This window comes from Pollicipes pollicipes, unplaced genomic scaffold (genome assembly GCF_011947565.3).
Source record: "Pollicipes pollicipes isolate AB1234 unplaced genomic scaffold, Ppol_2.1 Scaffold_7231;HRSCAF=8579_pilon_pilon_pilon, whole genome shotgun sequence".
In the NCBI taxonomy this organism is placed as follows: domain Eukaryota; kingdom Metazoa; phylum Arthropoda; class Thecostraca; order Pollicipedomorpha; family Pollicipedidae; genus Pollicipes; species Pollicipes pollicipes.
Window position 1 is genome coordinate 9843438 of NW_023597034.1, and position 17058 is coordinate 9860495.

The following is a 17058-nucleotide window of genomic DNA, read 5'->3' on the forward strand; positions in this document are numbered from 1 at the left end:
AAGACTTCCCATGATTCGGCGGTAGTGTCTGCGCCCACCGTTCCATATGATGGAGTCAAAGGAATTGTAACACTTGTGAGACCAGCCTAGACGCGGGGAAGGCGACCTTGGCTGTGGGCCGGAAGCGGGAGTGACCGGAAGCTAGCGGGGAACTGACCTCTCCGAGCTCCCAAGAGGTCAGCGTTGACAGACAAGACGGGTCTGTGGCTTGTCATTGCATCTGGTCAGGCGATGCTGGCACGGGGTCGTGCTCAAGGCAAAGGGTGTTGCAAGCGTTTAAACCTACACCAAAATGTAGTGAAATTGAATCGGCTGCCCACCTGGCATCACAAGAGTATCTGCAGGTGTAATAACTGAAATGCAGAGCATGAATTAAAATGCGCTTGCAACAGCAACTGTGGCAACGTGCATCCTGCAAACTTAACAGCAACGTTTTGGTATTTCGATATATTTCTCTGTTTATTTGTCTGAAGAGCTTTTTAACTTGTAATAACGCTAGTAAAACGCACCACATGATCCTATAATTGCCTGAAACCATCTGCGTGTGAAAGAAGTCTTCCCTGCGTGGACCAAATGCGGCCGCTGCGTTTCACTCCCGCTGCACAGACCGCGTATCATCAGCACGCCGCAGTCCTCTCCCTCTCTCCCTCTCTCTCTCTCTCTCCTCTCTCTCTCTCTCCCTCTCTCTCTCTCTCCCTCTTTCTCTCTCTCCCCTCTCTCTCTCTCTCCCCCTCTCTCCCCCCTCTCTCTCCCCCTCTCTTTCCCTCTCTCTCTCTCTCTCTCTCTCTCTCTCTCTCTCTCTCTCTCTCTCTCTCTCTCTCTCTCTCTCTCTCTCTCTCTCTCTCTCTCTCTCTCTCTCTCTCTCTCTCTCTCTCTCTCTCTCTCTCTCTCTCTCTCTCTCCTACTCTCTCTCTCTCTCTCTCTCTCTCTCTCTCTCTCTCTCTCTCTCTCTCTCTCTCTCTCTCTCTCTCTCTCTCTCTCTCTCTCTCTCTCTCTCTCTCTCTCTCTCTCTCTCTCTCTCCCCCTGGATTGCCGGTAACTGAGCTGATTTGATCCCATAAGACTCGATGCTGAGTCCGTGCTTGGTGTGGTTAGATCAGTTCCGCTTCATTTTGTCAGCACCAAGGTTGGTTTTAGTCATAAAAAGTACACGCGATAATCACGAAAGAGATACCAAGTGGCAAACAAAGATTGCTCGGGGAAATGCAGGGCTGAGTTCGATCACGTGCATAGGAATCAGGCATGAGCAATCAAGCCTTCTAAATTGATGCTCCCCTTTCTCGAACGCACAATTTGATCGCAGTATTTGCCGGAAAGCTACAGCCTCGTCAGCGATGTGGGCCTTCATTCCCAACATTTGATGCGGGGGGCAAAACAGGAGCAGTGGGGGCAACGAGCACTGATGTCATTTGATCCGCACAGACACTTCACCATCGCCGGCCTCCATCGCGTACATGCCAGGAAGTGCACATAATGCACGAACCGGTTACGCATGCACTGAAGCCCAGCCAACTTCACCGACGATAGCCAGCGTTACTTTTGATCGGGTATACAAGCAATGAACGATTCTAAATATACCTGCTCCCCTTGCGTCACTGCACTGCAGCGGTGGAGCGGTGTTCGCGGGTACTGTTGGCCAACAATGTATGCCCGGTGCCAGCGGGCCGGATCCTAATGGACGCTACGTGGGGGTCACCTCCGCCGAGACGTGTCGCCGTGGCGGCGGGAACGATCCATCGCACTCCCTGGCGATTGCCTCATGCAGCACGCCGCCACGTGTTCCCGGAGAGCTGCAGAGCTGCCCAGCAGGCCGCATAGAAAGTCGCCGCGCTCAGAGCAGAGAGGCTGAGCTACGGCGGCCTACGTGGCTGCGAGCGGGAGCTCAGTCAGAGAGCTTCTGCTGCTCTGTCCGGCGTTAATGATATAGCAAGGGGAGGCAGGCATTTTTGGCAGGGCTTAAGCTATGGAGCAATGTTGACAGTGCGTAAGCCACCAAGTTGTGCACAATTACTTGGACTGGGTAGGGAAACCTGCATACTTAGCTATGCTGCAATATCGTCGTCTCTGGGCCAAGGCCTACTAGTTGTGCAGCGTGTCAATAGCCTAAGATTAGCGGTTAAAGATCAAATTCGTATTGTTACGCCTGATCTAGTTTCTGCCCGGTGCTCTCTTCATGCTCGGCTAGCATCCTTAAAGCAAGCGCTGAGCAATTTTGAGATCGAGTCTGGGATATTTGAGAGACCCGAGAGTAAGTCCCCTTGCAATCCCTAGATTAAAAACTGTGCTGCAACGGATCTTTTGGAGAAGTTGGATAACAGTCTGCAGAATGGCCCGTGGTGCGTCAATACTCAACCTTTTGCACAGCGTGCGCGTCCCGCTAGACCGAAATCGTCGCTGGCCTGCGGTGCCTCAGTGCTTGTTAGACTAGATGATGATCTGTAAGGGAGGGAGGGTCCTCGAGTCACGCCCCGGGTTGCAGAAGAAGAGCCTGCATCAATAGGCCGCCGCTCAGCACCATCCGCTTCCCCACGACGCGATGACAAGGCACGATCAGCCACAAGGCTCGAGCGCGCTGATAGATGGCGCTGAAGCGCCATCTGTCTAGCCACTCGAACTGATCACCACAGCACGCATCGATCCCGTGTCTGCACGCTGATGGGTGGTGTCTGTTTGAGTGCGCGGCACGTTAGTCCCGGAAGATTATTTTTAGAAACACAGAAATTGACTGTGATCGCGACGACTGCGAGTTTGTCGTGGAATGCTGAATCACACGCATCCACGCATCACACGCATCTGTGAATGGATATGCCAGACGAGGGTGGCGGGCTCTGCATTTCACTGAGCTGTAGAAATATCCAACAAAACGCCTCGCGCATGATTTTGTAATTGCACACGTAGCCAACAAGATGAAACGTCCTTGTGCATCAATTACGGGCTAGTAGACTCCGTCGCATGCGTTATCTATTGATTGTCACTTAACCTTTAAAACGCATTTGAATTGAAACAAGCGCGGCATTCGTGGCGCCACTTGCCGCACATGTCAAGTCCGTTAGCTTTAAGTGGATTATAAATGCAAATTAATTTCGAGTTCACTTCTCGTTCGTCGGTACCGCAAGTCTCAAGCACTGTTACTTCGAATCACATAATTGGAGTGAAATTTGATATTTTTGGAGCGACCACTTTGCCACTTATCGTGGTAGGGGCAACGGTTTTCAAGAACTATCATAAGCTTTTTGGGGCACCATGCTAAGTCTATATTTATGGATATGCGGTGATTACTTAATGTGTTGAGCATTACACCAACTCCAAAGAATGTGTATCAAACCTCGCGTAGCATGCTAATTCTGTGCATATGTAAGCTATGAAAGGCTTGTGTTGAACGCTTAAAACCTCTTAAAGCTATCTGCATGTGTGCTTTAAGGAATGACGTTAAGCTTGTAAAACTCACATGAAAACCTGAGAGCATAAAATTATCTGTACCGCTCGCCGCAACTAGTCAGCTTGCTAACACTTGAATGCGCCTATGCTTGCAAATCATAGCACACTTTCCGTACGTCAGGAATGCAGGCTTTACATTCCACCGTTAGCTGTTTTGAGACAGCCAGGGTGGGACCTGATCTCTTCTGAGCGACCGCCTTGGTAACCATCTCGGTACCACCTCGGAAACCACGAGCCACCGCCTTTGGCCGCGGCCGCGGTTGATCTCTTGGCGCGCTGCAGCTCACGCGTCCGAGACAACACGCGCCAAGGCGTGGCCACGACCCGCGCGTCACCGGCTGGCCCGTCGCCGGGCGCCGACCTGACGCGCATTGCGTCAGCGCCCGCGGGTCAGGCCGGGTCGGGTCGGGTCAGGCACGGTCGGCCGCCGCCGTGTGACCCCTAACACCCGGGCAGTGACAATGCTGGAACAACGCCCGAGGGGTTAACCGTCAGGGTCAAGGCAGCTCACACACGGCAGTAAAGATGGCACAGCCCATCGCCTGATCCGCCTGCTCAGTGCTGTACAGAACGCTCCAGAAATATGTTTACATCTCTGAGCACTATAAAACGTTGGATTCACTCATTAACATGATCAAAAACGAGTCATGGATAATTGCATTCCATCCCACTCGAGTACATTCCATTCCATTCATTCCGATAATTCCTGTGCTCAAGAACTAATCAAAGTCCTACTAGTCAGAACTAGTCAAACTCCAGGCTAGTCAGATGCGGTCGCCATTTGACCTTTTGGTAGCATGTATATGTTGGCGTTATGCAAGGTGTCGTTCAAGCTGCTCATCTCAGTGTTCCAGTGCGCGCATTTTTCAAATCCGGAGTCTGGGATTTTTCTGTTGAACTTGAGCAGCACGGTCGCGCGATACCCGATCTTGAGCAGCACGGTCGCGCGATACCCGATCTTGAGCAGCACGGTCGCGCGATACCCGATCTTGAGCAGTACGGTCGCGCGATACCCGATCTTGGCACACATCGGGATCACAACGGTCACAGGCAGGCTAGTCTAGGGCTTAGTCCGGTCTCACGTTCACATCTCATTCAGTACGCATATGTTTTGTGCAGGTCCTTCATAACAATTGGCTGGCATTCATTGTACCTTGAGTTTTGCATGGCTGTAATCGGCAGGCTGTTTTGGAAACTTTAAGTATCCACACCGAAAAAGAAGTACGTCATTTTCAAGCTAAATTCACGTGGTGTTTCCATGCATATATGTGTTTAACTGCCATAGGAGAACCTAACCTTCCCGGCAATGACCTAACGGAAAAGTAGCTTGGAAACTACCCGGAGAAATCTTTTATGGTTGCCGACGGCTGTTAGCACAATTTCTGAACAGAGTGTACACGCACACACAATTTGTGATCTTTCGAAAGGATAGCATACAGTCTCCAATGCTTTCACGTGGAGAAACAATGGTCTAATATAGGACACCATTCACAAAATGTTGGCGATACGTCACACCGATTTGGCAGACATGGGGACTCGCGGTGGCGAACCCTCAGAAGGTTGCGGCACCTCCATGATAGAACACGTGCCGGCATGGCTTAAAATGATCTACAGAAGTGATCTTCTCGCCTGCCGTGTAAACCTTCTAACTAATAGCGCCGTTTATCTACCACGCTTTCTAAAACACTGCCTCATGTCTTCGTGTTGTCAAGTCCCTTGGTTCCACATTCGACGACTTTTAGATACACAACCTTTCACAGAGTCGCAGAAAGCGTCGTGGAAGCTGCTCCAGTCAGCCTGCCGGTATCTACGAGTTGTCCGGATGTGATGTGAAGCACGTCGCGTAGAAGAGCCTACCTCGAAACAAAAATAACCGGACTTCAACCACCTTGTTTCGGGTGGCTTGGTGTGCGTCGTTTTACCTGTATGTGTCTCAAGGTGTAACTGAAATAGAGAACGCAATTCTACCGGTATTCATATGAAAGTGCATGCCACATATCTGCACCATTACAAGTCAGCGGCATTGTTATCTGGCGCAGCGCCTGGTCCTCTAATTGTTGGCACGTGGCCGCTGTGGCCTCCCCTCCTCCCGCACCAACTTCCACCACTGATTGAGTCAAGGGCGGATCCAGAGAGGGTGGTCACGGGCCCATGACCCATCGTGGTACCCCGAAGTGGGTACTACGGGCCCCCTCGGGTTCCGAAGGGGCCCGTAGGTGACCAAACAGGTACCGTTTTTTAACACAAAACACACAAAATGTCTTCGGATTTCCAGGCCACCGAGAAGAGTTGCAAACGAAGGTGAATGGCCTACGAGAAAAGATAAAAATCTTCAATAATGGAAAAAGCTGTTTATTGGAAATTATAAGCCTTATCACAATGTCCAGAGTCCTATCCTCTTTCTGGGGACCTATATGCCCACTTGCAAGGTCATCTCGATCGTTAAGGAGCCTTCCACGTTAGCCCTGACTGCTTTGCGTTTGCTCGGAGGGACCTGCACTGTTTCTGTGCCCTTCCTGCTAGCGTGCCGGGGCACTCTTATCAATCAGAGGCCTTCCACGGGTTCTTTCCAGTCGCCAGAAAGGCTCTGTGGACTATAGCAGGGGACCCCCACGTTAACTTGCTCGCCTATTCTCGGTGGCTCGGGGGCCCTTTACGTTGGTTTCGGTTCACCTACCGACACACTTGCGATATGCTCATGGGCCCTCCGCATTGGTCTAGGGCGCTTCCACTTGCTTAGGGCTCTACGCTCTTGTCGGGGGCTCATCTGTTAATCTGCTTATGCGCACTCTGTCGGTCGGGGCCCTCGAAACCGGGTCCAGGGAGCTTTCCATTTGAATGGAGGGCCCTGCACGCTTGTCGGAGCCCCATCTGTTAACCTGCTCCGGCACACTGAATTGTGTAGGGGCCCGACACATTGGGTATTTTAGTGTAGGGTTCCACGCTTTTGTCAATGCCATCTGACAGCCTGCTCGGATACACACGATCTTTCGGAGGCCCTCTACATTGGGCCTTGGGAAAGCCCTATTTGAATGGAGGCCCTACGCACTTGTCTGGGGTCCCCTCTGTTAACTTCTTTGGCCAAAGTGGATTGTCCGGGAGCCCTGCACATTGAGTCTTGGCGTTTGAATTTAGGGCCCTGCACTCATATCGGGGCCATCTGATAACCTGCTCGGGTACACTCCATCTTTCGGGACCCTTCGCACTGGGTTTTGGGCACCTGTTACTTCAATGGAGGGACCTGCGCTCTATGCTCTTGTTGCGGCCCCTTCTGATAAGCTGCTCCGGTGCATCCGATTGTTGGGTGACCTCTACGTCGGGTCTTGGGTACTTGCTCTTTGAGTGGAGGTCTTCACGGGGCCCTATCTGTTAACATTCTCGGGCACCCTCGATCATTCGGAGTCCTCTACATCGTGCCGTGGGTATTTCACATATGAATGGATGGCCCTACACTCTTGTCGGCGGCCCCATCTGTTCACCACCATTGAATTTAGGGCGCTGCACTCCTGTCCGGGGCCGTCTGGTACTCTGCTTGGGTACACTCCATATTTGGGGGGGCCCTCTGCACAGGGTTTGGATACTCCTTACTTGAATGGAGGGCCTAACGCTCTTTTCGGGCCTCTTCTGATAAGCTGTTGAGGTGCATTTCATCGTTCGGGGGCCTTCTGCATTGGGTGTTGAGTGGTTCCTATTTGAATGGAGGGCCCTACGCTCTTGTTAAAAGCCCTATCTGTTAAGACGCTCGGACACTCTTTAACTTTTGGGGCCCCTCTTTATTGGGTCTTGAGGACTTTCTATTTGAATGGAGGTCCCTGGGCTCTTGACGGGGGCCCGATGTAATAACCTGCTCGGGAACTGGCCACGCGCTCATGTCGGCCCCCCCCCCCCCCCCTCCATCTGTTACCTCCTCGGCCACACTCGATAAGGAGCTAAATAACTATCTAGTTAAATATATTGTCGGGAAGCATAAGTGCCTGGGGTGCGATGTGTGTCATATGTGCATGCCTGGGTTTTAAGGAGTCTGCACGTAAAGAAATATGGTTTACGAATTCAAGCGTAAGCTGCGCGAAAAACATGGGATGTACTTGGGCTATGTTGAGAAGTCCATGCGTCCTACTCGTTTCATTTGTGACGAACACCTGCGAGATGCTCAAAACGAAACAGATAATAAAAGGAACTCTTCGCGACCATATTTTTGACAGAACACGCTAAGGTTAAAATCCCAGGAAGTACGGACCATTTCCTTTTAGAGCTCAAAGGTATCTTCGAAGTACGGGACCATCCAGACAGGAAAAATGGCGAATCTATTTTTATAAGAAGCTGGCGACCAGACTTCAGTGTACAGGGCTCGTCATAAACGATTATTTGAATGTGACCAGTGTCTTGATGTGTTATGCACGCTGGCTCAAAATCGCCTTCATGTATCAGTGTTGTCTGACGCTTGATACACGATGTCTGTTTAATTGAAATCATTTGCGTGTAAAAGTGATGCGTGATGCGACGTGTCTGTTAACTTGCAATCGCTTGCAGAAGTAAATGATGTGTTATGCGTGACGCCTGTTAACTTGAATTCATTTGCATATACAGGTATTTTTCGCGCATTTTAATTCTCAGTTAGATGTCCTCTGTATCGCAGAAATGACTGGCAATTGCTCCTTGTTTAATCCCCTGCATGTTGGTGGTCTGTAAAATATGTGGCTAGCTGTTTTTTTTTTTAAGGAAAAAACTGAAACGTCGAGTAAAATCGGCAGAAAAATTTGAATTTGTTATTCTTTTCGATAAACGCATGTAGCCGAAATATCACATTTATCTTTCCATTTCCCTCTTTCTTCTTTGAGAAATCAAGTGATTAATGCTGTTTTATCTATACGCATAATGTTCCTTACAAATGCACTTTACAATTTGCGAAGCGCTGCCATCATGTCGATAATGATGGCGGCATGCCTTCTACATAACAGTTTAAACGTAATACAAAAATTTTGTCCGGTCACTAAGCTCACTCTAGACCAGTCATGCCATAACGCCAGGTCGACTTCAGTTACAACTGCATTGGGAGCTGTGGCCTATCCTGTAAATGAATGGTATGCAGGGTTGATGTGAGGTCGTATATGCAACTCCTGCAACGGGAAGAGCGTTCATTGCAATTGTCGAAGGGCGGGACAGCCAGCATCGTCTCGCTTAGGATTGTGTCGCCGAAGACTCGCCCTGCGGTCGAGTTTCTCTGTTGCCGGCGCAGTATCACATGCCTGCCGCCGTCAGCAACTACAAAGCCCGCCCCTACAAACTCGAATTCAGTTAGTAGCCTGTGCCGGGCAACTCAGTTGAAATCGCCGGGCGCGACAGGGTCCGATACCTGCCAGTAAAACACGCGATTTCAAACAGCAAAACCAAGGTGATGCAGATGACTTTGTGGACTGGAACATATATCAATTTGGTGTTTGGGAGTTGCCCTGTCGCCTAGGCCACCTTGTTTTCCTTTCTCCTCTCCTTTTTACCTTTCCGCCCACTTCCCCTAATCCTTGAGTTCCCCCCCCCCCGCCGAACTCGCCGAATGTGCACCAGATTGTCTCGACACCCATACGCGCGAGGGTGCGTAGCGCCGCGGGATGTTGTTAGGTTCATAATGGGTGGGTGGGTGGCGGGTCCGATTCCCGGGACGGCGGCTGACTTGTGTTTGAGCACGCTTGCGTCGGATTTTCTGGAGCAGTTCATAGGCATTTAAGTAAAGTTATGAGATGTTTATGCCGCGCAAAGCTCAGCCATTATCAATTTCATTATACGGTCAGGTGCCGGTCATGATGAGAACTCACGCGGGCATTCGGCCTTTCCGTCAATATCGTCGGCTCTGGACAAACGCTCCTTGCATTTAGCCGGGGCTGAAGCCTAGCCGGAATCTACGAGTTGTCTGGTTGTGATGTGAACCACGTCGCGCAGAAGAGCCTACCTCGGAACAAAAACAACCGGATTTCAACCACCTTGTTTCGGGTGGCTTGGTGTTCTTTATTTTAGCTGTATGTGTCTCAAGGTGTAACTGAAGTAGAGAACGCAATTCTACCGGTATTTATATGATAGTGCATGCCACATTTCTGCACCAATACAAGTCAGCGGCATTGTGATCTCCGCCTGGTCCTTTAATTGTTGGCACATGGCCACTGTGCCTCCCCTCCCCCGCACCAACCTCCACCACTGATTGAGTCAGGGGCGGATCCAGAGAGGGCGGTCACGGGGCCCATGACCCCCTCCCCCATGGTACCCCGAAGTGGCCCATAGGCTCCGAAGGGGCCCATAGGTGACCAAACATACAGTTTTTAAACACAAAACACAACAAAATTTCTTTGGATTTCCAGGCCACTGAGAAGAGTTGCAAACGAAAGTGAATGGCCTACGAGAAAAGATTTTAAAAATCTTTAATAATGGAAAAGGTTGTTTATTGGAAATGATAAGCCTTATCACGCTGTCCAGGGTCCTATCCTGTTTCCGGAGACCTATATGCCGACTTGCAAGGTCATTTCGATCGTTAAGGAGCCTTCCACGTTAGCCCTGACTGCTTTGCGTTTGCTCGGAAGGACCTGCACTGTTTCTGTGCTCTTTCTGCTAGCGTGGCGGGGCGCTCTTGTCATTCAGAGGCCTTCCACGGATTCTTTCCAGTCGCCAGAAAGGCTCTGTGGGCTATAGCAGGGGACCTCCATGTTAACTTGTCCGGGTATTCTCGGTAGCTCGGAGGCCCTTTACGTTGGTTTCGGTTCACCTACAGACACGCTTGCGAGATGCTCATGGGCCCTCCGCATTGGTCTAGGGCGCTTCCAATTTTATGCCACTTGCTTAGTGCCATGGTGCCATGGTGCCTATGCCACTTGCTATGCTCTTGTCGGGGGCTCATCTGTTAACCTGCTTATGCACACTCTGTCGGTCGGGGCCCTCGAAACTGGGTCCAGGGTACTTTCCATTTATTATTTGGATGTGACTGGCGTCTTGATGTGTTATGCATGCTGGCTTAAAATCGCCTTCATGTATCAGTGTTGTCTGATGCTTGATGCACGATGTCTGTTTAACTGAAATCGTTTGCATGTAAAAGAGATGCGTGATGTGACATGCCCGTTTGCTTGAAATCGCTTGCAGAAGTAAATGATGTGTTATGCGTGACGCCTGTTAACTTGCATTTTTCAATTAATTTGCGTATACAGGTATTTTTTGCGCATTTTAATTCTCAGTTAGATGTCCACTGTATCGCAGAAATGACTGGTCATTGCTCCCCTGCATGTTGGTGGTCTGTAAAAACTGTGGCTGGCTGTTTTTGAAGGAAAAAACTGAAACGTCGAGTAAAATCAGCGGACAAATTTGAATTTGCTGCCGATATTCTTTTCGATATACGCATGTAGCCGAATTATCACATTTATCTTTCCATATTTCTCTTTCCTCTTTGAGGAATAAAGCGATTAATGCTGTTTTATCCATACGTATAATGTTCCTCACAAATGCACTTTACAATTTGCGAAGCGCTGCCATCATGTCGATAATGATGGCGGGCATGCTTTCTACGTACCAGTTTAAACGTAATATAAAGATATAATATAAAGTCCGGTAATATAAGTAATATAATATAAAGTCCGGTACAACTGCGTTGGGAGCTATGGCTAAACGCCTATCCTGTAAATGAATGGTGTGCAAGGTTGATGTGTGGTCGTATATGCAACACCTGCAACGGGAAGAGCGTTCATTGCAATTGTCGAAGGGCGGGACCGCCAGCATCGTCTCGCATAGGATTGTGTCGCCGCAGACTCGCCCTGCGGTCGAGTGTCTCTGTTGCCGGCGCAGTATCACATGCCTGCCGCCGTCAGCAACTACAAAGCCCGCCCCTGTACCCACCCGCCGTCAAGAAACAAATTCGAATTCAGTTAGTAGCCTGTGCCGGGGAACTCAGCTTAAATCGCCGGGCGCGACAGGGTCCGATACCTGCCAGTCATACGCGCGATTTCAAACAGCAAAACCAAGGTGATGCAGATGACTCTGTGGACTGGAACATGTATTAATTTGGTGTTTGGGAGTTGCCCTGTCACCTACATCACCTTCTTTCCTTTCTCCTCTCCTTCTCCTTACTTTTCCGCCCACTTCCCCTAATCCTTGAGTTCCCCCCCCCCCGCCGAACTCGCCGAGTGTGCTCCAGCTTGAGCGCGAGGGCCGGTGTTTGGGATGGCGAATCCAGCGAGGCATGTGCGGGAATTATGCAGTGCATTTTCGTTATCAGGGCATCGAAACAAAGCAATTGAATTGCTATATAAAGTCAGAACACTGATTTCATCAGCAGAGTAGGTTTGTGATGTATTGTGACAGAGATAAATATAATCGGTGTGGTAGGAGGTCATCCAGGCAGTCGAATGTGTCAACATTGTCCCGTGATTTTTTCCATGATACCAGGAATATTACATGTGTTTAGTAGCTACGTTTAACGGCAGACTAAGATGCACGTCTGTTGCGAAACTTGATCTTATTCAACGTTGTCTCGGGGCGTTTTATGAAGCACGGCATCGTGCAAACCGACATAACCTACAGCAACTCGGCCAGCATTGTGGCGGATGATCTGCTGTGGTGTATCTGCAACAATTGCCGTTCGTGAGAATTCCTGAGCGGTTACGTTAGGCTCATCGTGTCTTTCACAAAATCAAAACAATCTAATAACGAAATTAAACATCACGGCAACAGAAAATGCTACTCTTCTGCTCGATAAATCACACGAAATGAAAGGAACTAACGCCAGTGCTTTTTTACTAAACCCACGTGTCGCTTGTGTGAGATGTGCGGTGATTTTATCGAATTATTGCTTTTTTATTGGTCAGAGATTTTTTATAACAAGCACATTGTAAAAGGTGCGCATTGTATGCAGTAAAAATTTATATTCATGTCGCACAGACGTGCACTTTGTTGGATGCAATAAAATTGCTTGAGCACTACAAGTACCCCATGTTTTGTGTTACATAGGCATGGACGTGAAATTTAGTTCGTCACTTTTTCAAGCAATTCTAATCAGCCAGGGACCTGATTTGGTATCACCATTTGGTAGCCCTGACGGCAAACCAGGTGTTCTCCTCCTATCTGTTATATTTTTCGAGAATTTCACCTTTGGTATCAAATGATGTTCTTGTCTAATTAACGTCAACATTAAAGGGGTCCCTATCACAGCCTTCCGTTTCTTGCTTACTTTCTCCTGCTCATGGATCGGTATGAGCCCGCTTCAATATTAGCAAAGATGACGTCCTATTTTAGCGTGCAAACTGAAAAGATTCGTTACAGCAACAGTTTCTGAAATCATTCCCGCATGGTAAAAGTCACCTGCTGTATCAATTTTGATGCAAGTGTGGATCAGGGAGGCACTGATACATTAATTTATGTGGGGTGCGAGAAAAGAGACAACTCACGGTCAAAAGGCTGGAGCTCGACTGCGCCGCTTTTGCTGCATTTCCATGCCATCACCTAAACTTCTCGATGACATTATACGGAGCTGAAGACTTATTTGCACTGGTTGTTACGGTTTCAATCATTCATGACATCTTGCTCATCATAGATGTCTGCTACATTCATTGCATATTTCTGCAAGGGCTGCTTGTCCTTACTTGGAAAATGCACAGTTATGACCAGTTACTACTGCATCTTTGTTCTTTGAAAAAGTATTCTCATCATTTTCGTGATACATCTGCTCCCTAATGTCGTGTCGCAAAAAGATTGCTGCAGGTTTCTGGCCCATGAAAGCCCGTCATGCTCAACCAACAAACCGACAAAGAGCCCGCGAGCATAAAGGGAATGTTCCAAAGTTGAAGATATTGAAGCAAGCATGAGATGAGATGAAATAAGCTTTCTTGTAACTGTTGGCTTGCTATTATGTGGAAAAACTGCTCTAGATAACACAATTTATCTTTGTAGTTAATAAGCTTCTCAATATGTCATTGTTTGATTGCGTTATGGTACCTTGCACAACACCGATTGAGAGCCAATGGACAGCTGGAAATTGTGCTTACGAACGCCAGATATGAACCGCTCGACAATTATTTATGCAATTATATTTTTTTTGTCCGTGATCATCGCATGTCTAATAGGTCTGTTGGATGTCTCGGTGGCCTTGAAATGGTCTCCCCGAAGTAAGGTCTGTTGGATGTCTCGGTGGCCTTGAGATGGTCTCCCCGAAGTAAGGTCTGTTGGATGTCTCGGTGGCCTTGAGATGGTCTCCCCGAAGTAAGGTCTGTTGGATGTCTCGGTGGCCTTGAGATGGTCTCCCCGAAGTAGTGTGTCCATTTCCACGGGCGTGCAGCTCAGAAACAAGAGGGGATTATGTCTTTAAAGGAGCACGACTGTGTACTGCACCAAAATGATCTTCAACATGGCTATTTCAGCGCAAAACTCCACATCAATGTCGAGCACTCACTTTAAACCCGGCCAGACATGCCGGCCTGGCAGATCAAGAAGCTGGGTGTCTGATAACGCCACACAGCCGCGATCCTGCCTCTGTCGTCCCCCCCCCCCCCCCCCCCTCCACCCGCACGCCGCCACAGGCGTTTCGATGTCAGAGGTCAGCATGTGATTTACTGCCAGTTGATGACGAGCTATCCGCGTAGATGTAGGTATCGCGGAATCGGCTTTATGGCAGCAATTTCACCGCGGGGACGGTCGGAGCCAACAGTTCGTTCGTGGAGAGCGAAGGAGAAATGGCATGTCGGCTTTGCGGCATGTAACGTAAGAGAGAGGGCCATTGCATCATGTCTCACAGGAGGCGGACATGAGAATGCCAATCATCTGTTTCATGACATAACTGAGAAGTTGTAAAAGTTCTTGAGCATTATTGGGCGGCGTGCTGTGCCACAAAGCACAAGCATGTTTTTATGGCGGTGTCTGCTGTTCCACAGTGCCTTCGGAAGCAGTAGAACTAGACAGTGGCCTGTTGTTCGTAAATCACAACCTTTGAGGTGTTTACTTCCTGTGCTTTATCGTACGGTATTTCACGGGACAAAATAATCCACGGCCGAAAGAAATACTTAATACTTAATAATAAGGGAATACATGTAGTTTTGTTGGGGCTAGGGCGTGTGAGTAGGTATCAGTCAGGCGTCAGCTAGCCCAAGAAAGAGCATAATACCAGATTATCAAGTTAACGCTTGGACTGGGGGGTACGGCCGACGTCCAAGGCCAGGGGTTTTCTTGGTTTACCTTCACTTCGCCAAACGGCAGACCCTGGTAATATCCTACATAATACGGTGATAGCAAATGCAGGTTCGAATATTTCGCCCAATGCTTTAACAGAGCCGCTGGACCGGCTCTCTTGCTCGGCCCCGGGCAGGCCGCGTCCGTCACCACGCCGTCACTGACGCGGTGCTGACCCCGGCCTAAGAACTCGCCGGCCCCCTCCCCCCTCCCCCCCCTCAGTCGGCCCAACGGCGTCCGCCGACAGCCGACATAGTCGGCAGCAGACAGGGCCCAGCTCCAGGTGGAGTTTTATTCGCTGTTTTTCGCTCACCAGTGGAACGTAAGAACTTTCTAGCTTGTGCAATTGCAACACGTCAACTTTCTTCCGCCTGTACCTGTAATATCACACGGTGGACCCAGAAAAAAAAACAATGTGTTCACCAGACAGTCTCATTTTGTCGGGGAGTGGATGCCGATTGTCAGGAACTCGAATGCACACTTTACCAGAGCTGCGCTGGTCATTTCTATACAGGCTTGATTAGCCTTGCTCCAGCTCTATCCTGCGTGCCGGCAAGGCCATGGCGATGCCACTGTTTGATAATGACAAGGGAGTAGAGATACACAGTGCTTAATATTGCGACTAAGTTTGGCCCTAGTCTGTCATCGAACGGTTCGCTCTACACGTGGCTTAAACGTGAGGGTGGCGACCAAGCCAGCCGTGGTGACGACACCCCCGAGCAGAAACATCAGGGAGAAGCCGTAGCGGTCCAGCAGGAGGTCGGTCAGCAAGGCTATCAGGGGTCCGGTCAGGGCACCGACCAGGGAGATTGCGCCGTAGATTTGCCCGGCGTTCTCCTGACCGAAAGTGTCCACTACTCCCGCCACCACGATCGAGAAGGTCCCCGAAAAACAGAAGTACGTGCTCCAAACCCAAGAGAGGTACATCACTTTCCCGACCTCGGACGTGACCTGCAGAGTGTACACGAGTGCACAGAACAGACCTGTCAATAAAACCATGACTGGCTTATAGCCAAATATATCACTGAGTAAACCCCAGATCAAGCAGCCTGTCAAGCTGAACACGGAGGAGCCCGAGCCAACTAGCTCAAGGAAGTGATCGTCCCTAATGAAGGTCTGGCCAAAACCCTTCCAGAGCGTATTGATTAATCCAATGGTGAACTTGTTGAAAACGAACCCCATCATGAGCTGGTACATCGCCACCTTTGTGGACGCTTCCTTTAATGAGTAAGACACTCCTTGTTTTTCAATGTTCGATGCCCCGGCCGCATCCATCCCGAAAGGCTCGGCTCGATGTCGCGCTGAGGGGCCATGGTTTCGCTTGCTGCTTCGGCACTCTGACGGGCGTCGCCCCGCGTTCCGCGCTGGTGGGTTGCGCAGCCCCAGAACAGCCGTCAGCTGCAGCGCGGCGCACACGCCAGCCTGCAGCAGAAACACAAGCGGAACGCGGTCCAGCAGCGCCGCGTCGTGGAAGAACCCGTCCTCCTCCGGGCTCACGTTGTCGGGGTTGAGGAAGCTGGTCTGGACAGTGGTGAAGAGTATGCCGCCGAGACTGTAGCCTCCGAACACCAGACCATTGACCAGGCCCTTGCGGTCCGGGAACCACCTGTGGCCGACCAACATCGGCACGCTGTACACCAGCCCCACGCCCAGGCCGTTCAGCACGCTGTACGTCATGGTCACCCACAGCAGGGACGAGTCGACAGTGAGACTGGTCAGCGCGATGGCGCCGCTGGCCATCACGCTTCCGAGGAGGACGACGCTGCGTGGGCCGTAGCGCTGGTATAGCACGCTGCCCGGCAGTAGGGCCAGGCCCTCCGTCATACCCATCAGCGTGCCCACCCACACCGTCTGGCCGTAGCCCACGTCCTGGCCGCCGCGCCCGCGCAAGTACGACGTCAGGTAGGTGGTGAGGTTGCCGAAGGTGAAGAGGCCTCCCAGAGAGATCTGCAGCAGAAAGCCGACCGTGACGGCCAGCACGCCGCCCGCCGGAAGCGACCGGAGGTCGTGGCCCAGGCGCCGGAAATAAGATACATCCGGCGTCATGTTCGGCCGCGCTCCTGCCAACACAGATTTACGTGCATGCAGTGGCGCCCCGTTACAACACGGTTTAGCTGGTTGCAGATGTCATGTCTCGTGGTTTGTCATCAGTATTCGTGATCATAGATCATTTCACGGATTTCTGCACCTGGAAAGGGAGCCCATTGTGCGCTTTCGGAACTTTATAACTTATTGTAAACGTGATATCTGGGTGACATTGTAGGCGGCGCAATCACGGACCAAGCATGAGCTTCGTGTTGAACCCACATGAACCGTGCAAATAATGCCAACACGACCTTGCCAATATTCAAGCATTAAATGTATGTTCACGCCTTGTTGCAAGCGTTCCAAGTTTTGTTTGGAGCGTAATCACATGCCCCATCCCACTTGGCC

At 50.3% G+C, this 17058-nt stretch overlaps 1 protein-coding gene across 1 annotated transcript; it reads right to left on the minus strand.

Moving 5' to 3' along the window:
* Positions 1-14981: 14981 nt before the first annotated feature.
* On the minus strand, positions 14982-16671 carry LOC119109364 (monocarboxylate transporter 9-like). Its single transcript, XM_037232976.1, has 2 exons — positions 15982-16671; positions 14982-15002 (listed from the first exon to the last, which is right to left on the minus strand). Exons 1-2 carry the CDS (start codon positions 16669-16671, stop codon positions 14982-14984), a joined length of 711 nt encoding a protein of 236 aa, XP_037088871.1.
* Between the last annotated feature and the right edge of the window lie 387 nt (positions 16672-17058).